The following is a 22139-nucleotide window of genomic DNA, read 5'->3' on the forward strand; positions in this document are numbered from 1 at the left end:
TAACGCAACAATGTCTGGCTTTGTGCACCAGAAAGAAAAGAAAAAAAGTTTTTTTTTCTTTCAAACAAGCCACACAAAACGGAAATGCTTTATCATAAGTTTATTTTTCTTAGTTTGTAAGTTTTGGGTTTTACAAGACAGAAGGCTTCAATCATAAGGTCTTACTAGTTAGTTAAGTATGTCTGGTTAACTTCCCCCAATGCCCAGCAGCTTTATCAAGCTTTTTTAATGGAAATAATCCAGGATTGTCTCTAAGATGGTCCAAAATGGTTACATATAAAGTTCAATAAAAATATAAGCAAGATTATTTAGAATAAAAGAATTAACTTATTTGCTGCCTTACCAATGTACGTTCCGTACAGTGGTGGCAGAGTATTTAGCCTAGCTTAGCGTGGAGACTAAGACTACAGCCAAAGTAATATGTTTTCTTTTTAAAACACATAACTTTTGCTACGTCCCGTCATGTTTTAGAACCCCTAAACAATCCTCGACGTTTGAAGACGCTGGTAACCCCATTTTAGTTTTAAAACTCCTGAGTTGCAATTTAGACGGGCGTAAACTGAGACATTTGAAAACCATGACGCAGACACTGGTTTGCTTCCTGATTTAACATGGATGACAAATTACAGGTGTGCTGACCTTGTTGTCGAAGCTAGCAACTGTTGAAGAGAAGAGTTTTTTTCCCCCTGCACATGCTTCCAGTTCTTAAGCTAGGCTAAATACATACATACTCTGCTAACTAGCTAAACTTGGTTACACAGAAAAGAAATTGATATTAAGACAGCAAGTAAATTAATATCTCAAAGTCTATGTATTTTACAAAAGAAAAAGAAATAAAGTAAGTGTATCAACATAAACGGGAATGCCAACGCCCAGAAAAGTTAGTAACGTAATGTTAGCTGTTTTTAATATTTAGTTTTCATTCTGAAGCTTGGATAATTAATTAATTACTTAATTAATTAATAATGGTAATAATAATAATAATAATAAATGCCAATGGTTTAATGTTCACTCATATCAAACTGTCCTGGGACATAAATACAACATAACTTTATTTAAAATTGAACTTCAGCATTCCCTTACAGTAGATAGATAGACAATAATGTGCATGTGTATTAATATGCATATACACATTCAGCAAAAATTTATTTATTTTGAATGTATAATATATATACATGTGAAATGTGATTTTCATATCCATACCTTCATTTGAGATGAACAAATAAAGGTTGATGTGTTTGTGTGAGTATTTTGCATGTAAAAATCACATATTTACATGGACATCACTGCAAAGACATACATCAAAATATTTACAGATTTGACAGGAAAATCCATACGAAAAAATATATACCTGTGAAGCTGTATTCCACATTACATACCACACTTAACTTGGTAACACTTTATATTAAGGTTCTTTGTTATAAGCGAATCCTTATAAAATAATTATTAACATTATTATGTTTTTATGAGACTATGTAAGTGTTAATAATAGCATCTTAAACAGATTTATTGTTATAATGTCTTATAATCTAACAATAAATGTTTGATACTATTATTAACCATTGTAGTTTCATTAACACATAGCAATTTTAATAAGCATTTTATAAAGACTTATAAAGCCCTCATTACCTATTAACTAACGCTTATTACAAGTATCTTAATATAAAGTGTTACCCTTAATTTTGCTATTCTTGGATTGCCACAATATAACTGACAAACTTGTGATTCAACTTTAGAGTACTTTAGCGCCCATGAGGTGATGGGAGTTGATTGAACCTAACCTCAAGGTGCTCCATTGTAACTGTCCTTAAAGGGTCATGTGAAGAGGAATAAATTAGGAAGCAGTAAGGGTTGTTATTGGTACCAACCTGCTTGGGGTGTTGGGGATGGGGTAGTGGCTGCAGCATCATCATCTGCAATAAAGGTGTCATTGACAAATAGACCCACCTATCAAAAAGCTCCAAGTCCATCACTGGCAAGCCAACAAGACACATGACTGGCAGGCCAACAAGGCCATCGATCACATGCGGGACAAGACTTTAAATGGAGCATGACATGCAGCTCTTGTAGAGGAAGAGTGAGATCAAAATATCAACTGATGATTTGACCCTAACTGCTGTACAGTATGTCTGAGAGATAAACTAGTGTGGGATCATGAAACCTTATTACTGCAAGATTCTCAAGCTGCCAAAACAAAAGCACAAGCGCTCTAGCACCATGGCGATATATATATATATATATATATATATATATAATATGCAACCCATATTTGCAAAAAATGCTCATTACCAAGTCAACGAAAGCATGAAATTCTGTGTAACTTAAAGAAATCTCTGCTTTTTAACTTCAGCTGTATCTTCTCTCTCAAAATCAGTTCATTTCAACTCACCTTGAGATACTACATAAACAAAGCTTATAGAAGAAATCAGTCAGCCGCCTTATCAACACAATATTTAGTGTATGTGTGTTTGTTCTGCTTATACATTCATGTTTTTTAATTCTAGAATTAAGAGTTAAATGACTCGTCTTGCACACAAATTGCATCACCTTTAGTTTGCCAATTCAGGTAATTAATCTATTTGTCCTCATTTATTAGTCTATATTAGTTCTTATTTCTTTAGACATATGGAAACTCAGGCACTGCACCATAAAGTCCTCAGGAACAAGTATATGTTTTTATTTCTTTACATTCTGCATGCAATTAAAGATATGTAAGAATCAGAGCACTGTTTTAAAAGCAAACAATTAATGCATTGTTCCAACCAGTAAGAGTGAAGTCCATAGCATTCTGAGCAAGGAAGTAAAGGTAATCTAATAGCTTTCAACTGAGAGTAAATCTAGGTTTTAGATCATTTTGCCATGCTGCTGAGCTGTATAGTGTGCAACTGAAATGACTTCCAGGGCTTGTTTCAGTTACAATTTAAGTGGAAGAGCTAGAGGGGTAAACATGCATTTTGAGAGAGAAATGGGACTGATTCATGTTTAGGAGGTATACTTACCTGTTGGTGGGGGAGAGCAAGGGCTCTCTTCCTTTACAGTAGAGTCACCGGACTCTGCTTGATATTTTACCCCAACCCCACCAGCCTGTGGTTGGTTTGAGCCATTCTCGGCGGGTCTCGGCTCCTGAGCCACCACAGCCTGTAATGGCTCAGACTCTGTGGGCTCTGGTTTCTTCACATCAGTCTCTATTGGCTCTTTTCCCTCTGCTACCGCCTCTGTACAGCAGACAAAGCGCCAGGCTGGAGCAGCAAGCATCTGGCACAACTACTGGTAGCCTTGCAAGATAATGCTTGCTCAAATGAGGTGGGTATAAATAGCTAATGACCAGATAGCCACAATCTTAATTGGTGACATTTAGGTAAGGAAGGTGAGCTAAATGCTAACACCAGCATGCTAACATGCTGATGTTGAGCGGGTGTAGTTTACCATGTTTACCATCTTAATTGATAAAATATGTTGGCACTTGAGGGAAAATCACCAAAATCATTCATCCTTTTCGCACCATGAATGTCTGCACAAAGTTTCATTAAAATCCATCCAATAGAGGTTGAGATATCCATCTGTACCAAAATGTTGGGGTTACTGACTGACATTGCCTTCCATAGAGTCAGGCTGCTAGTCAATCATTCAAACTCAACTTTATTTATTTTTACTATATTTAAGAAAAAATATGGTATGCCATCGTGTCTCATGTTTTGATCAGTTGCACCAGTGGAGCATCTATCTGGTCATTGCATATTTATACTGTAAAGTGATCAAGGATCAATGGATTTACTGACTCACACCACATTACAATGTCAAACACACAGTACTGTATGTATGAAATGTTCTCATTGCTTGTACCATTACATTTAGATTGCTGGCCTTTCACTAGAGGCAACAGAGTCAGTAAAACCAAACATCCCCAATCCCTCTATACCTCCTGTGTGCTGACACAGTTACACAAACGCAAAGACAGCCACAGCACGAGTTACTGACAGCAACAAGCGTCAAGACTGAAGGTATAGCAGTGCAGGCATGTGGATATGTAAACAGTGAGTGTGGTGGTGGTCTTACAGCTAACCTAATGAAATTTTTGTGTGTTGAGCAATCATACCTACATAGAAAAAGTGCACCTATAGGCCTCTCAGAGTGAATTAAGTGTGTGTGTGTGGGCGTGGGGGGGGGGGGGGAATCGTGATGGCACACACCAAACGAACACGTGATGTGAATGTGCAAAAGAATGAAACATTCTGGGGCAAGTGAAAGGGGCATCAGGGTTACCCACCTGGGGGTGGAGAAATCTCCAGGGAAATCTCAGGTAGGGGCAGGGCACCGTTACTGTCTGGCGCAACACTTTCTGAGCATATGACAAATATAGTGGTGGATGGAACAGCTGCTTTTTATAAGCACAAAGCTTCAGCATCTGCAGTGCCTCTCTCAGTCTCGCATTCGAACATACGCACCAAAACAAAGACACGCTCACAAGCAGACATAAAAACACCCAAAGGTGTACCAACTCACCCATCTACACCCACCATCCTGCACATAGTCATTCACACTTTATCGCAATAAATACATTTTTTTTCAGACCATTCTCACATTTCATACAACACAGGAAAAGCTTCTTGTCGGGCTATTTTCCTGCCCATAAATATACCAGATGTAGTGTTAATATGTCAAGATTAGGATTATGCAAATGGGATTGAGGTTCACAGTTCAAATGCAAAATAATAAACACACTATGTTCAAATAATACCAAGGCTGAAAGCCGAATCATACTTTGTACTGATGTTGTGGTGGTTTTGCCTTATGGCGTAGGCTGTGTAGGATTCACCCGTGGTAGCACCTCCGCAACACTCGCTGGAAGTGTTGTGCATTGCTTATATACCTAAAATGTTATAATCTCTTTGAGATAAAGACGTGCTTTTATTGGAAACTAGAGAAATTGCACTGGAAATGGCTTCCCTGGATCATGAAATGCAAGTTACCACTACACTTATTTTGTCCACGTGTTGTTGGACAGTAATGCATTATTTAGTATTGTGTTACAGCAAAGTGGTTTCCTGTTTTTGTTTTACGTGGATTACATCTCAGTTATCCAGTTATGCTTGGGTCGACTTGTTCGCTGTCTTAACAGAAGTTTGATTTAGGGATGAAATCAGTTTGATCTCATCCCGAACATGTTAGCTTGGTGCAGGACTGAGAAGTGGAGAGAGACGATTAGCCTCTGCCAAAAGGGGAGAAATGCGACCCTCTGTAACTCCAAAGATATCTTAATTACTTTGTGTCTTCTTAGCTGGCTTGCTAACATTAGCTGCAGCTCAGGACTCACCTTGCTTTGTTTGTGTTAGTGTTGTGTAGGGTGTAGGAGCAACTAAGGTGATGTAACAAGTAATGCAACTCATTACTTTTGATGTAGTGAAGTAATTAATAAAGTAACATATTTACTTTTTTCTGTGAGTAATATCTAACGAGTACATTTTTCAAGTTACTTGCCCAACGCTGGTTACTGGAAATCATGAGCTAGTGGACCGCTAAGATCCGACTGGCATTTTTAAATAACGCTGAGGAAATTATTTGTCTGACAAATCATAGTTTTCCCCAGGAAAGATTTTAGTTAGACCCTAAAAAGCTGAGCTCTCCCCCCTGACCATGTTGGAGCCTCAAGATGCTGCAGCTCCAAGGTCAAACCCCAGCGCCAGCAAAAAGCCAACGGCATGCCAGCACCTTGCTCACATGGGGCGGCCGGGGCGTCAGCTGAATCAACAGAGAGGGATCAGCTGGGTGGCAAGAGGAATGTCAGAGATGCTGACAGCTTGGTCGTCGCCACAGATTACTCTGGAGCACAGCAGCACATCCATACCGCCGACTATTTGCTTCACATTTACACTCCTATGCGACTGTGTTTGCACATCCATGCCAGGTTCAGAGATGCAATGAATCCTCACGGTACATGTGTAGATGTGCTAAGTTTTGCCCAGTGCCTGAACTCCGTTGATGTGTACACTTTGACAGATGTATTCACTTGGTTTCCTCTTCACTCTGTCCTTCTTTCACTTATGCAACTACCCTTGTTTTGGTGAATATATGTCTGTTCTTTTGCATACATTGTGCAGCTATAAGCTGTTGGACTGTAAAGTGACGGGAGATTAGATATCACCGTCCACTCACCTTCTGGCTGGCCGTTTGGCATCTCATCTAAAAAAAGAAAAGAAAAACACATCACTGTCAAACATGATAACGAGTAGTCTGACTGTATGTCCTATTCAACCAAAAATATGTTTTTCCGTGCACTTTGACTTCTTTTTTATTAATATCCATTCACCACTAAGCCATATTTTCTTTGAGTCGGATGACTCAAAGAAAGAAGGCTCCTCGTGCTTAGACACTATGTTGTCTTAACTGATTATGAAAGAAGGCCCCATGACACGCCATTTGTTTGCCCTCTGCCTCGTCTAGACTTATGAAACTAATGGTGATGGTGGTGGTGTAACTAGAACATGTTTGGATACGACATTTAAAACCTGTAACCGGACTCAATGCAGGGCATCAACAGATCTAAGCATCTATACAGTACTTGGCATGCAATGACGGGGTTAGAGAATCAACCTCTTTTCTTATTAGTGGGTTAGTGGAGCACACAGCCACTAAGGTTGTTTAGTACTCATGCTTCAGACAAGTCATAAAATATCTGGGGCGGCCTGTTCTTTTTATTGTTCAAGCTCAATTAGTTTAAATTATCTGTGATGATAATAAGGACAAGCAAGTTGTATAAAGGCTAAGCCTCTCCACTTCTGCTCACCTTGATCGTCACTTCATCACAGTGAACGAAAAACGTAAACACTGTGATTGCGTGGCAGTCTCCTACTCGGTACTGAGACAAGGAAAACCTTCCCATCAGCTGTGTTTGTGTATCTTTGACTGGTACTGTATTTGTATGCACGTTTTGTAGTATTACATTAGAAAAGCAGTGTGATCAGCTGTTTGCGCTGTCGGCGTCTTCCTGGATATATTTCCATAACGTGCGATAACGTAGCTGGTAGTAGCAATAATAGGTACATGAGGAGACCAATGTATTTTTCTGTCTCATCCATGAATTATCAGGACAAATTCCTGAAGACTTCATTCCTTTTTTTTCTTTCGTAGATTGATTAGATGGCCATGGTGACTTTTTTATTTTTTTCGGTTGCAACCTCTGCTTCTTCTACTCTGTACACAGGCGCTTTACGGTGGTGTTCTCTTGAAACTACACAAAGCGTAGCCTAGTTTATTTTTGCTGCGAACCAGTTGATGGAAATGTGTCTAATTCGCATTTCTTTTTTGCATCATTTCAAATGTTTGCTTACAATTCACTTGCCAAATAAATGGAACATGACTAGAGTCAAGTAAATGAAAGCCTGGGCACACAGTTGGGGAAGATGATTAAAGCACAATACGGCCTGCTCGAGTACGACAGACGTGTTTAGTGTTTGGGTAAAATCCGATGCTGAACTATAAATCAAAAAACTTACGCTGGTTTAGTGTATATTTGTAAACCTAAATGAACTGAAACACAGTACACGGTTGTTAAGGACCACAGTGACTGGCCCGACTCGCTGACGAGTGGAGCGTTATCGGAAAACTAGTCAAGCTCGCTAAAGTTCAGGTAAGGCCTCCGTCCTTTTCTTGTGTTGGCACTCAATTTATGTTGGCCTGTTGTGGGCTTAGTGGTAATTGAATTTGTATTTGTATTTATTATAAGGATCCCCATTAGCTGACGCCTAGACGACCACCTAATCTTCCTGGGAATCCCCTACATCTAACAACGATGTTATTTTACCAGTACTACCTGTGCCGTGACAACATCTACATTGGTACAGCTCAACCCCTTAGTCCAAGTGTAAATCCAGCTTTGGATGATAACATCTGGGAAAAATTATGATGTAACCAGACTGGTCGCAGTATGTGATACAGTATGAATCCTTGAGACTGAATTTGATAACTGTTAATGTGACTTAAAGCAGGCTGTCATCCAACGGCAGTGCCTCATTCAACCATTCATTTGGGGTTTTGCATGTGTGAGAAGAAAGGGATTGGTAAGAAAGATGTGGGTAAGGGGGATTAGTGATACATATTTGGAGTGACCACAGTTGATGTCTCTGTTGCCATCACGTAAGACAACCAGCTTGATGTTTCTTTGAAATCCTGTTACCTATCACAGCCTTTGAGTATATGTAGCTTTAGAAAAACCTTTGTTCCCTTCATAGAGAGTCTCAGTTTCTCACAGCCAGCTGTTTGCAGTCAGGCTATGAATACTGCCCCTCTTATTCCATGTATGTCCATTGACTATGCACCGTTATGAACAGCCATTTTCCACCCATCGCTGGATGATATCCCTTAGCATACCACCTTAGCTTCTGATATCCTTCCATTTGTAATGATTCCCTCTGAGCATTCCTTGTCAAAATTAGCCGCACTCCCACCTCACTTCAAAACAATGTATCGCTGGCCACCAGGCCACAATCCTACAGGGTCGCATCATACACCCTAGAATGAGCCTCTCTGTCTCATCTCCATTGAGCTAATGAGAGTGGAGAAAGGTTTTGTTTTACCTCTGAGGACTCCCAGTGCAGCTGACAGGGCTGCAGGTATTTTCAGCTGTTGCCCCTGCTGGCGTGCAGACAGAAGGGCTCATACAGGCTCCGACGTGAGCCAAACCGTTGACAGCTTCATTTTTCCTAATGATACTGTTTACCCTTGTTGTGGTTCTTTATTTTAATTCTGGTTAGACAAGAACTTCTATGAGACTTTAGGAGTCTGAGGAGACATGAGAGCTGTTCTTGGGTGACAATTAGCTGCTGACAGGGTTTCCCACCTGTATCTGAAAATGGGTTTGATTTACGAGGTGGTATTCTGTAACACAAAGCGACAGCACAGAGGACAGAGCCCAGGGAGAGTGACAGACTTTAGGGACAGTAAATATCATGAGGTGAAGACAAGGGCTTGTTCACAACTGAAACCCAAAACTGAGTGGCAGCGAGGACAGTACTGTAAGGGCTCTGGGCCCCGGGCCAGAGGTTTACTGGCAAAGTGTCTGACCTCTGAGTGAGCCAACCAGCGGGAGGCAGTGAGATGTCTGGGTTGGTGTGTTGCACAGGAAGAGGATGAGGGGTTTGGTGGCTGTGGAGGGAGATGGCAGGGAACAAGGGATGGGGATTAAAAGTGCGCTCATTCTGAACTATTCCAGGGACAAGAATCCAAGTCCCAAGAGCTCTTCGGGCGACTCAGCCAGTCCGTCATCTCTGATTCGAACTTTTTAAAGGCTTGAGAGTGGGGTGTCTAAAACAACAGCGCTGGCCTCCTCCTCTTCAGCTGTTCAGACTCATTTAAAGAACAATAGTTTTCTTCTCTTACTTATCTGCTGCTCTTGGCTATGCAGCTATTTATGGGTAGTGTTTGTAGCAGACTGGAATCTGTTGTCTCTATTTCCCCACAGCTTTGGCTCTGAGGGGATCAGGGATGTTTTTGGCAGTGGATGAACACTATGGGGGCAACTGCACTGTACACAATCAAAAGTACAAAGGTGCGTAAAGATAAAGGCCAAGCTAGGCTTCACATTATTTCAGGACCTTGGTTTTTCTGTGGCTGTTGCGAACGCCTACACTTTCTTGACCGCGAATGACCCAATTAGAGATCAGGATAAGATTTAGTTGTGTGGAATGGGATTCTGGTGCTTGCAGCTGGCTGTTAAAAGTTGTCATCTCCCCAAACATATCAGTGTCTGTAAAAGAGTTCTCATGAACCATATCTTGAAAGTGCAATGTTCACATTCCAAAATGTAGCAAACTGTTCAAGTCAATTTTATTGATATAGCCCCAAATCACAAATTTGCCTCAAAGGGCACCCTCTATCCGTAGACCCTCAGTCCAGATAAAGAAAAACTTGCCCCAAGAAACTATAATTCGGCGCAAAAAATAAGAAGAGCAAAAAAGGACGGATCTCTCTTCCAGGACATACAGACAAGAAATAGATGTCCAGTGTACAGAGGGTTCTGTTAGTGTCAAATCATGCCAGCCACAGGCAGATCAATTGTCACTTGGAGGATAACAAGTTTATTAAAAACTTGTATCGGCTCTCATCAGGAAGGCTTCCAAGATCCAAACAAAATGTTCTACATCCTCTACATGGGCATGTCTGGGTCGACGGCAGACCCCTAAAAGAGCTGGGCTAATGGGAGGGTGGGAGTAATACCATATCCTAATGACAGACAAGAGCGGATTAAAAGGGAATGTTGATGGACGTGTTGGTACAGATGAGTGAGGTTATGGTGTGGAGGAGAGAGGATGGGTTGAGATGCTACGTGTGGTTGAATAAGGAGTTGAATTATGTGCCGGGGGCAAGTCTGACGGGTCGGCTTCCATCAATCAAAACAAAGACAAACACAATCAGGTTGTTGTTTATCCTTATACAGCCCTGCCCTTGCTCAAATTGCATCATCCTTCACAGGTCTTTGTTTGTGTCCGGCTCATCACTCATCAACATTCCTCCACCTCACTTCATCACTGCCCCGAACAACAGTATCTGCTCATAAACCTCAAATCTTTTCTTGCCCCCATGCATCAGTAATACTATACCACTGTCAAAGTCACTTTGAAGATTCCTATGAACAAGCTGGCAGTCAGGCAAGCCATAAAGTGATGGAGTCGCCTGACTATGCTCCCCTCAAACAATGACAGTAAATATAAATATAACAAGCCACTTATAAAAGAAATTAAAAATTAAAACACAAAATGACCTTAAATGTATGTATTTTTGCTATCAAATGAATTAAAACATGCTGCAGGCTAATTTTGGATCTCATTTCAGTTTTGAGGCAACATGCAAATCCCAACCTCACTGTCAAAACTCCTACCTTTCTTTGTTGGCTCTGGCATCTTGAGCCGCGTCCCAAGAAAATAAGTGTCAAGGAATCGAAAGGCACAGGTAGGTCGGTGGGTGCCCTCAGAGTAATGTGACTGTACAGGAGGCCAGGTGAGGCGTGGTAGCCCTCTCGTCCAGGAGGGAGAGAGATATCGATAGGACGGTAGAAGAAAAAAAACTCTGGGACTCCTTGGACCAGAGTGATGGGAGATGAGGAGGACACAGGGACACGGTTTGGAAATCTCAGTGGGGGGAGGAGAGGAGGACCAGTGACAGATCCAGGAGGGACAGGCTTTCAGGCCTTATATAGCGAGGTGGCATGCTCCTCCTCTCTGTAGTGGACGCTGCATCACTGTCCCCTAACCACTGGCTGCTGTGCCAGCTTTTTAGATAAGAAGTAAATGTGAAGTGTTTTTTTTATGCTGCCTTTTGCAGAGAAGTGATATCAAAATTATGCATTTTTACTTTGTATTGGCTTACTGGATTAAAGTCCAATATATTAGCTTTGAAGTTGGAGCAATACAACTTCATTTTCAAATATTATGAGTTCTGCAGAGCCCACATTTTCACAGAATGTCAACATATTCATGGCTGGGTATTCCTGTGAAATTGCTCAAAATGGCCTGTTTAACATTTTGGTAACACACTTTCACACTTTCTTGAGAATTAGATGAGAAGGTCGGTACCACTGCTAGCAGCTGGTCATCTTAGCTTACCACAAAGACTGGAAACGGGGAAATGTTTAAAAGGTAACAGGTAACACTGCCAGTACCAGCACCTCTAAAGCTAATTAACATGTTTCTAATTTGTTTAATCCATACAAATCTGTACCTGCCGGACAAAAACTAGTGCACATAACTCCCCGTGGTATTGACAGTGGTATCAATCTTCTTATCTAACCCTTGGCAAGAAAGTAACTAAGTGAGTAAGTAAGCGTTGCTCAAAATGTCGGTGTCATTTAAGACTAGATTTGTCATCATTACATCCAGATTTCCCCCTCAGGATCAGGGTGAGGGCTGTCAGCGGGGGCATCAGAGGTGAGTATCCTCTGAGCACTACAGAAGTAGGTGAAGAAGGAGAAGTTGGGATATAAAAAGGGATAGGTGTCGTCATTGTCACAGGTCTGAGGCTGATGTAATACTCTCCGACAATCCCAGGTGATATGCAGCACATTCAGAGAGTCTGTGGATTTATTATAAAAGAAAAGACATGCAGCGACTTGATGCCAGGTGGCAGATATCAGTCTAATCCAGGGTGAATGCTGTCCAACAACAGAAGGCTTTCCAAACTGGCGAATAAATACTGGGGAGATGCCTGGGCGGTGGTTATAGGGCCTATACTTAGAAAGCTGTCATAAACCTTGACATTTAACATGTGGATCTGACATGAAAAGAGGGTTTCATTGTGAATTATGTCATTGATGTGGCGCCTTTGGTCCTAATTAATCTTTTTAGCACGTCAAACACGTGATAAATCAGGTGTAGTCTGTTGTCAAAGACAACAAAGATTTAACAAGAAGGCTGAAAGCTGCCGGATTTACGAGCAACAGCACGCCTGGTGCTGAAGCGTCTTTACATGTACAGTACCAAGCACCTGCGGAGAATCTAACAATATCACAACCACTTGAGGATGTTAATGATCTCAACAAGGAAGGGCACTTAAAGCATGCACAAATGATTCCTCGGACAACCCAATAGGACAGTCAAGGCGAGGCACAGCTCTATTTTAGGGGCTGTAGATACTGTCTGTGCACAGGAATGCAGTTTATATCCACCGTCAGAAATTTGCTTACAGGAAGAACCTCTAAAATGAAACCTAAATTGGATCTATACTGCAAGCAAACACACATCTATATGATGTGGAAGCTTTTAATTAATGAACTTTCCTTAAATGACTGTTTTCATAATTCAGTTCAAAGTATGTGGCCTTTCTTGGTATCAGACACCCATAGCTCAGTTAGCCCATTTATAACCCGCAGAGGGCTCCAGCAGTAAATACTGGGCTTAAGGAAGCATCATGTGGGTCCGCCACAAACAGCACAAAACCATTTGGTAATGCCCGGGACGGCCCAGGGTTCACATCACAGAGGCGATTTAGCCATGAGGTCACACCACACGGGAAAGGGGGCGGGGGGAGAAGGAGGCTGAGTTGCTTTGAGATGGACTACACTGACACCCTCTGGTTCGTAACAGCCAGCAAAAGCTATTGCATGAAGTGAAACACACTTGTCAACAGGTGAAGAGGCACATTAGGCTGCTGCATGATTTTTTTCTCTCAGGGGAAAGATAGTGTTCTTGTTATATTAGAGAATGTCAGTGTAAGTCTCAGTAAATCTACTCAGTGAGAAAACTAACCTGCCTTTTGAGAGGTTATGCTACTGGTTATGTTGGCCGGCAATAATATACTAAGTGTCTGGTTGGAAAATGAATTGTTGCTTTTTAATGTTGTTTAGATTACTAACATATATACTCCCTAGATGGGAGCTTGTATTGTCTTTCTTTTTCTTCTAATTGTAATATTACTGTTTTATCAAGACTGTTTTCTTTTTTCCCCCACACTAAGTTTTTGTTAAATGTATTTCAGAAGTCATTATTTTTACAAATATCTCATCATTACTTTCATGTATTTGTATATGTATAAGTATATAACTGTAAAGAAGAAAGAAAAAGTACAAGCAAAATTAAACATACTTGCAAAAAAAGGAAAAAATAGGATACACAAGCAAACTATACGAAAGGTAAGAAGAAGAAAAAATTCAAAAAATAAAATAATAAAAACAGGTAAGGAAACATCTTGATTTCACCACATGCACAAAACATCACATTAATTTCCTTTAGATGACAATGATAAGACATTGTTTTTATTACATCCTAAAAAAATTACAACATAAAAAGCCAGGTTCAATTATTAAATCCATTTATCATTTATTGATCAGCTTACTTGCAGCTTTAAAGTAAAGGTCAATTTCACAATTAGCCTACTGTATAGGTATCCTTCTTGATTTCAATAAAGTCTTCTAATATAGGTGGTTCAGGCTGTAACCATTTTCTTGTTATAGTTTTCTTACTTACTAACAAATACCTATGTCTATAAGATAAGTCATGTTTGCAGGTAGTTGGCCTATCGTGTCTGTTTTCAAAATCCAATGATTTAGTTGTCTTTAGATAACAAAAATAAAATAATGACAGCACTGTAAGAGTTAAAATATGTTTATTTATGTTTAATTATTTACACCACAAACTAAATGCATGTACTAACTTCAAGATGACCAAACTGATTTGTGAATCTGTCTCATTCATAATGGAAAGATAAAGCTCATTTAGAGTCGTATAGGACATGATATGAGCTACACAAAATCTCGTCCACTTAACAAATCTCCTTGTTGAAACTTATGCAGTGACATCAGTGTCTCTCGGCTGAACTGGTAGGTGAGCTTCTTCTTCACCTTGAAGATCTCTCCGGACCGGGCGTAGTTCCTGAGGGCGCGGGACATCTTCTGGTAAGTCATGGGCCTCTTGTTGCCCTTTCTCTGCCCCCACAGTGCTGCCACCTGGTCCTTGTTCGTGGAGGAAAAGCGGAAAACGCCGGCGGCTGCTGGCACCCAGGACACACAGTGGGCCATGGTCGGATCCTCCAACATCTCAAACAGAAAGTGAAAGAGTCGCACCTTTCCACCTGCAAAAATTTAGCAAACAGTAAGTGGCAGAATGAAGACTTGACAGGGATTTAAAAGATGGATTTAGGGAATATCATGGCAGCTGTGCCCCAAACAGTTAGTGCTGGTTACAGTTAATCATTTCCTTAAATACAGCAATTCCCAGAAAATGTCATCACGGATGGGATGCCATTTAGTGGAGAGGGTAAAGCTGTAAACACTGCGGTTATCTGATAGATATGTAAAAACAGCTACTGAGCTAAGCTGAGCACAGCTCCATTGTTTTTTACAGTAAAGGGAAGGTCTCTTATTTACTTTTGTGGTAATGTTTCCCCCAGGCTGCTAGCAACCGAGGCAATAACAATATCTAGTAACCCAAAAAAGGAGAACTCACCACTCCCCGGTGTGTGTTTAGTAGGTCTTCTTGCTGATACAAAGTTTGGCAGTGACCCACGCTCAGACAATGTTGCTGTTGTGTTATGGCTGAGAGTTGGCAGGGAGTCGCGGGCCAGCAAAGGCTGAAGTGCAGGTTTGATAATCTTTGATACAGGAAACACAGCTTTAAAGGCTTATATGTACACATTTAACTACACGTGGTAGCTATACCAGTACCAAACACTATATGCTTACAGGCTGCTCATAGCACGTCCAGCACCGCTGGCATGAGTCATCATACACAGGTGCACTACTTTCATCTACAGGCACACCTGCAGTCCAGTACATCTTGGCCACTGTAAAAACATGTTGTTGTTTTTTTAAAAGACCTAGATCAAATTAGTCTTTGAGTATTATAATTTATTTTACAAGACTTTCCTCTTACCATTGTCTCCAGTGTTTTGTCTGTAGTACTCCTCTAGGAACTCTAAGATCACCTCCAAATCTGATTGAGTCTCCTGGAAAGAATTCTGATGAAGATAAATAATTCAAAATCAGCCTTGAATAATGCATACTTTGTTAACAATTCAGTTGTCGCCCTGAATATATTTTTTAGTAAATTCTCATGTCATCCTTGCAATAAGTCTGTTCTTTACCATCACTGATGAGGCTAAATCTGATGCAGTACAGTCCTTTCAGTTTGGGAGAATATCACAAGACTGACTTTGAGACGCTCATGTGCCCGGGCTCTTATTATACCCCCCGCAGAAGCGGGGCTTTCTGCATAACCCCAGACGTTTTCTACCCAAGGCTCACAGGAACAATGACCACCATCCCACAAAGCCCCAACACCAGCACCAGTCAACCCATCAACAAAGCCTCCCAGCACTGACCACATCCTCCCCGCTGAAGCAGATAAGACCTGGCCTGAAGGCAGCATCTACACATTGCTCTGTTTTCAGGAAAAAAACACTCTTGCTGCCATATTTTTCCTCACAGGATGTGTCTTAATTTCATGTTTTGCAGTGCGCTTGTTGTAATATTTTACTACAATGGAGACAGTGCCAAATCTTTCAACACGGTGATAATGCCTGTGTTTTCCTTCTTTTTTTTTTTTTTTTTTTTACAACAATAGACGAGAGCGTGGCTGCAGTTTGATCAGTCAGTAAAAACCAAACACAAGTGAGAATTCACAGATTGATTTATTGGTTGCATTCGAAAGACTCCAACAACAAATTGTGTAAAAATGAAAAGTTCAATACAAAAATGATTTAGAATATTAGGAACAAACATTTATTAATACACAATAAATATATTAAGTCTACAAAACATTGTTTTTATCAAGAAAAGAATCAAGATTTACATGTCATCAGACATAATGCTTCTTATTGGTTGCTTATTGTAACAGGAGCAGTAGACTTAAAGTTTTAAATTGTTATTATTGGTATAAAATAATCTTTATGACCTCTTCCACTGTCTTGTAGAGTCAAAACAGTGTTTCTGCATTAGAAAATATTGGTATGGTATGGTTATGATTTTATTTAGTTTTATTGCAAATGGTCTTCATTGTTGTTTCATATTTTATTTCTAAATGCCTTTTAATAATGTTTAATTATATATTTTTTTACAGTTCTTTGTAGGAATATAGGAGGAACTTTTAATTCTTCAGACTCTACTAAAAAAATGAAATCCTGCCTGTTAGGTGGTATATATATATATTTTTTTAAATTAGTGCTTTATTAAATGCAGGTGTGCGCAGTGGAAAGGTGCACAAGTCCACAATATATATGTTAGCATCAGCGTCTGCTACATGTCAAATGGAATTTGTATTTGTATTTAGATAAGTAATTAAAAGATGTCTAAAGAATAAAAAATTTTAACTAATATCCAGGGCATTATCATTTAAATGTTGGCATTTTGTGAACTGAGAATTTTGTCATTCATATTTTGGAGTTTAAAAGTATTTACAATTCATTTACAGTGATACATTTGACTGGCAGTGTATACATCCACAAAAAAAATGGTTTACTTCAAATGACTAAAATAGTCCGATTATGACATAAAATAACATTAATTGACTGAATATGGACCCAGTTTTGATTTAAATCTAGGGATTTTCTAAAATAAGCAATCATATTTTTAAGTATTTACAAATACATTTACAGTAATACCCCTTTACATGGAACAACAAATGATATAAAAAGGGGTATTTAAACACTATTATTTGAACAGTGTTACTGTTTATGACAGTAATAGTCCCACTATAAGCTGTAATTACATGCAAGGACTGAATGTGGCCCCAAAACGGTTTGAGAGTAGAAAAGCTGAAGTCTTTGAAAACCTTTTCAGACTATTAAAAGGATTTCGCCCCTCGGTGTTTAAACCGTCCTCCAGCTCATAGTTTGGTTATGCTGTGTGAAGTGAAGCTGGAGGCCAGCTCATAGTCTTCCTGCAGATGGTAGTTTCCGTACCAGCTGTGCCAGTCCACCGCTGCAGAGCCACTGTAGCTCTGGTCAGCGGGGTTTACTTGCCGGGTGTGGGCCTCCTCTTGTGCAGGGTGGCCAGGCAGGTGCATGGAGGCCTGCGCGGAGCCGAGCCTGTGCAGGATGTCTGGGTTGAACTGATAAGTGAGTTTGCGGCGCACCTTGATGATCTCACCAGTGCGGCTGTAGTTTCTCAGAGCTCTCGCCATCTTCTGATAGGTCATGGTCTTGCGGTTGCCCTTGCGTTGGCCCCAGCACTCAGCCAGCTTCTCCTTGTTCTTGGAGATGAAGTGGAAGGTGCCGCTGCCGTTGTCTGTCCACTGGATTGAGTCGCCCATGTTGGGGTCATTCAGAGCCTCATGGAGGTATTCATAAAGTCTGAGCTTCTTACGACCTGAGGACATTCAGTTGGTCTTGTTTTAGTCACAGAAAATTGTTAATGCAAAGCTTACTGAGTAAAAAACTGAATATTAATCGTATTACCTTTGCTGGTTCTCTGTGGTGGTAAGATTGAGTAGAAATGAGGCAATTCATTTTGCACAGAGTGACCCAAGGAGACATCAGGGATGACCTGAGGCCAAGACTGCTGCTGAGAGAGAAACCTTTAACGTCAAAAACCTTCCATCTCTTCTCCTGCTTGTCAAACACACAAATAAATACTTCTTTTTCTTTTGCACAACTTACTGCAATGTCATTCCAGTCATATAGTGGAGCTGGTACTTCAGACTGACGTGTGACGAGGCAGCAGGAGATCTGGCACTGCAGTGATGGCTGCTGGGTACCCAGAGTCTCACAATATGTGTACTCTGAAATTCAAACACACATTAATTGTAATTCTGTCCAGATTAGATATAAATACATTAATTAAAGTAATGCAAATAACTGAAATTGCTGTCTTCACGTGATAAAAGAAAGGGAAAAGTGTCTATTTTTAAGCATAAAACAATGCATTTTATCATCTGTTCAATGTATGGTCATGTATTTATGCAACAAATCATCTAAGAGATTTTTACTGTACCTGAATCATAATATGAATTACTTGAATGTTGTTGAATCACATCAATGGCATCCTGAAAGTGTTGGTTGATGTCATTGTCAAAAGAGGTCTACAGTGGATAGAAAACCTTGATTTCACCCACAGAAATCTCTACTTTAATCTTGTTAATTTTTTTCTCTACTTTAATCTTGTTAATTTTTTCCTTCAAATAAGTATATTAATTGAAAGCATGAGATTATGAAACTCTATGAGACTAATTCTTCCAAATAACTGTAATGAAAATGTATATAGCATCCTTACAACTCACCAGCTTGTATGTCTGAGTGTTTCCCTCCGTTGAGGCCATTTCTGTCCTAATAGGTGAACACTGCTACACTAGTGCAGGTGTATTTGGACAGGTATATATATGTTGCAGACCTCCAATACCTGTTCACCATTCAACCACATGAATAGTTAGAGAGGCTGGTCAATTTAAATGTGTTACCGTCACGATGCCCTGCGGCCCCACACTTCTTCTTTTTTGAAAGCACAGATTAGATAGACATCCAAGTATCACTCAGTCTGTCATTATGGAGATCACAATCTACGAACAACAAAAACCTCTTTTATTGCACCCATCGACCAGGAATATTACCAATTCTCAGCCTGACCTGAGAATTTGCATACTGGGCAAAACATGTTTAGACATCTACGGTAGCTGCTGTTCAGTACAACACTTTTCTGTAAATTAAAATTGGAGACTAAAGAATTGCGGGAAATTATCTCTCTGTTGTCCTTTGCTTTCTGGCAATAAATTCAAGTGTATGAATGAATATTTGCATAAAAAGTGCTCATGATATGAGCCTGTGGTAGGGCAACACAAAACACAAACAGTGGCTACCACTAATTTACAACAAATCAAAGGGCTTTACTGTAATCACTGGTTAAATACATAATTGTTTCCACTTTAATGCTAAGTTCTCATAATATAATTTCTTTCAGTATTTTTCATTTTAAATATTAAAAAGTTAATAATTGTGTTTTTTTTCTTAGAAAATCCAATAAAATGCAGGTTTTATTCAGCAATTCTACCATTACAGTGCACAAAAAGTGATAAACTGACAAACATATAGTAAAGAATTAATTAAAAAGCAAAATTAAAATGCATTGGCGTTCCTCACAAAGCAACACAAATCTTCTTAGAAAACAACAAACTGTTCCTCCTCTTGCTTTTTATTTATTTCTTCATGACACTTGTATCACTCATGATCATTAAAGATAGATTATTTACCAATTATTTCTTTACTACTGCTTGCTTGTCCTTTAAAGTTCCTATGAAAATGAAAATACATCTGCTGCAGTTTTAATAGTGTCATCAAATCCCCACTCCACAGGTGTGTAAAGGCTCACTGTGAAGCTGAAGCCAAATTAAAATTAAAGACGTGACAACTTGGATTTTCAATTGACCAAAACACCATAAATACAGCTTCAGATAAATGATTGTAAAGGTTAACTGTTAAACTCAGCCTGTGCTGTTTTCCCCCACAAAGCCAATCCCCTGTTTAAATAAACACTGGGCTATTTGAGAAGTTCATTTATCTCAGGCGTGCAGTTTTAAATATCAACTGACTTGCTCCCGAAGTTCCCCTTTCAGCCTGGTTAAGCGTGGAGGCAGTCAGGCCTAAACACCGAGCAGGAAACATCATGGACACAAAGAAATAAAAATGCACTCGTTAGGCCAGAAATTACATTGTTTGATTGCAAGAAAAACTATGTTTTCTCCACACTGTGTTTGTGTGTGCATGTGCTTATGTGTGCAAGCATCCAAATACTGCATGTGTGCGTATGAGAGTGTGGCATGTGTGTGTTTGTGTGTTTCCTGCCTGTGCAGCCCGCTGATAAAAAACAAAGAACCACAAACCTCGTCCTTTCAGCCACTCCATCTTTCCCTCTTTCCAGTCAGGATGTAACTTCTGTCAAATCAGCTCCATAAATTAAAGACCACAACCTGTTGGGCTGCAGCTGAAGCCTGACACATGTGTGTGCTGGTGTTGGCACTGTTTGAAGCAGAGTTGGCTACCTCGTGCTACATTAGGACAATCTTTGGGTTGAAAAAATAGTTGTTTTCATCTTTTTTTTATGTTATGTTTTTTACAATTATAAATACATTATTTACTGCACTCATTTGCAACAAGGACATAATGTGGGATGCTGTTTTTCATTACCTTTTAAGTTCATCCTTTTCTTTTCTATGCTATCAATTCTAAACAGGTAAAAGTATGCGTAAAGTAGAACACAGCATTCGGCTGTGTTCTACTTTATATAAAAGCTGATATAGTGTTTGAAGAGGTTAAGAATAAGTTGAAAATGCAACAACATCCATATTACACAATATCATTTCATATTTTTTTGTGTATCTAAGCAATTTAAGCACATTAAGACAAGCCAACCTTACATTAGCATTTGCTTTGGTAATGTAAGTACCTTTGCTGCTGTTGTCTGGATATTATAATGTTTTTGTGTGTTTGTGTGTGTGTGTGTGTGTGTGTGTGTGTGTGTGTGTGTGTGTGTGTGTGTGAGTGTTGAGAGGGAATGGAGAGAGAGAGAGAGAGAGAGAGAGATTCATGTTTCTATATAAAGGTGCCGTCGTATACCATTCTGCAGCTTTATCTTTCCAAACAAAGAAGCACTTTCCTTCCTCTTCTCAATTCAATAGCTGCGTGCATGTTGGCACCGATGTGGGAACGGCAGCCTGACCGCAGCACAGTTAACCCCATTGTTCTTCTTTATTTACTGGCACTCGATGAAAATCAAGAAGTGTCAAAGCCACTGGAACATAATTATCTGTCTATCAGGTCGAATACTGGTGTGACCACAGAGATATCATCACTATCTAATGTTCGTGTCCTTGTGAGAGACTCAGAAAAAAAGCTTATGTACACTAGATTCAGATTGCTTTACTGTGTTCTGTTTTTTTATTTTTATTTTTTTGCAGTGAAAACAAAGTTGCATACATAACTTTTTTTAAAACCATTTTGTCTTCCTTGGTAATTCATCAGGTTCATTTTTCTCATCCACAAGTATACATATGGTTTATGTTTTAAAGAATATATACATTACAAAGATTGCGTTATTGTTTCTAAAAGAACAACTGATTTAGCAGAATAGAGGTTGCTTAATTGATTTATTGTTTGATAAAATGTATGGATCTGTTGTCCTACGTAGTTTATATTTGTTCGGTTTGCTACATGACATGACAAAATGAAATGGGGCAGACTGACCAGCAGACGGCAGGACAGAGCTTTGAACCAAACACACATATCAAGTACAAATTTCTGCCCCAAGGAGCAGGTCCAGTGGCAGATGTTAGTGTTGTAGAGAGATTCTTTTCCCCAATATCTCTGCAGTCCAAAGTACTAGTTTCATTCTAGTTTTAAATCTGTCAGATTCCCTGCTGTCTGTACCATCAGTGCTCTTTCTTCTCTAAGGTGACTCTCTAACAGTAAAAGGAGATTTTCTTCTTTTGCTCTTCTTCCTCAGAAGACATAACACACGAGATTGTAGTGTTGGAAAGTCCCTAAGTAAGCCTACATTTACTCAATTGCTGTACTTAAGTACACTTAATTTGGAGTAACTTGTACTTTACTTGAGTATTTCTATTTTCTGTTACTTCCTTCTTCTACTCCACAACAATTCAGAGACAAATATAGTACTTTTCACTCCCCAACATTAACCCGATAAATTACTCTGCAGATTCAGATTAATAATA

The 22139-nt window shown here is 39.6% G+C and overlaps 3 protein-coding genes across 15 annotated transcripts in view; all 3 read right to left on the reverse strand.

Moving 5' to 3' along the window:
* The window catches only part of mybpc1 (myosin binding protein C1), a 34161-nt gene extending 22986 nt beyond the window's left edge, over positions 1–11175 (reverse strand). For 7 of the 13 annotated variants that reach the window (XM_028570571.1, XM_028570569.1, XM_028570570.1 and 4 more), the window contains exons 1-5: positions 10874–11175; positions 6154–6180; positions 4268–4339; positions 3000–3215; positions 1869–1913 (exon numbers count right to left, since the gene is read on the reverse strand). In XM_028570571.1, the coding sequence (XP_028426372.1) occupies positions 1869–1913; positions 3000–3215; positions 4268–4339; positions 6154–6180; positions 10874–10895 (382 nt within the window). In that variant the 5' untranslated portion in view covers positions 10896–11175. The remainder of the gene's footprint in view (positions 1–1868; positions 1914–2999; positions 3216–4267; positions 4340–6153; positions 6181–10873) is intronic. The other 6 variants (XM_028570573.1, XM_028570572.1, XM_028570575.1 and 3 more) reach the window with 5 other exon arrangements.
* Positions 11176–14227: 3052 nt separating this feature from the next.
* spi2 (Spi-2 proto-oncogene) lies at positions 14228–15259 on the reverse strand. The gene is made up of 3 exons (XM_028571284.1): positions 15167–15259; positions 14931–15075; positions 14228–14556 (listed from the first exon to the last, which is right to left on the reverse strand). Exons 1-3 carry the CDS (start codon positions 15257–15259, stop codon positions 14228–14230), a joined length of 567 nt encoding a protein of 188 aa, XP_028427085.1.
* A 2047-nt stretch (positions 15260–17306) lies between these two features.
* Positions 17307–18737, reverse strand: spic (Spi-C transcription factor (Spi-1/PU.1 related)). The gene is made up of 5 exons (XM_028571285.1): positions 18699–18737; positions 18413–18500; positions 18079–18200; positions 17878–17980; positions 17307–17788 (listed from the first exon to the last, which is right to left on the reverse strand). The coding sequence occupies exons 1-5, from the start codon at positions 18735–18737 to the stop codon at positions 17307–17309; spliced, it is 834 nt and encodes a 277-aa protein (XP_028427086.1).
* Between the last annotated feature and the right edge of the window lie 3402 nt (positions 18738–22139).

The sequence above is a fragment of the Perca flavescens genome, chromosome 23 (assembly GCF_004354835.1).
Source record: "Perca flavescens isolate YP-PL-M2 chromosome 23, PFLA_1.0, whole genome shotgun sequence".
Classification (NCBI taxonomy): domain Eukaryota; kingdom Metazoa; phylum Chordata; class Actinopteri; order Perciformes; family Percidae; genus Perca; species Perca flavescens.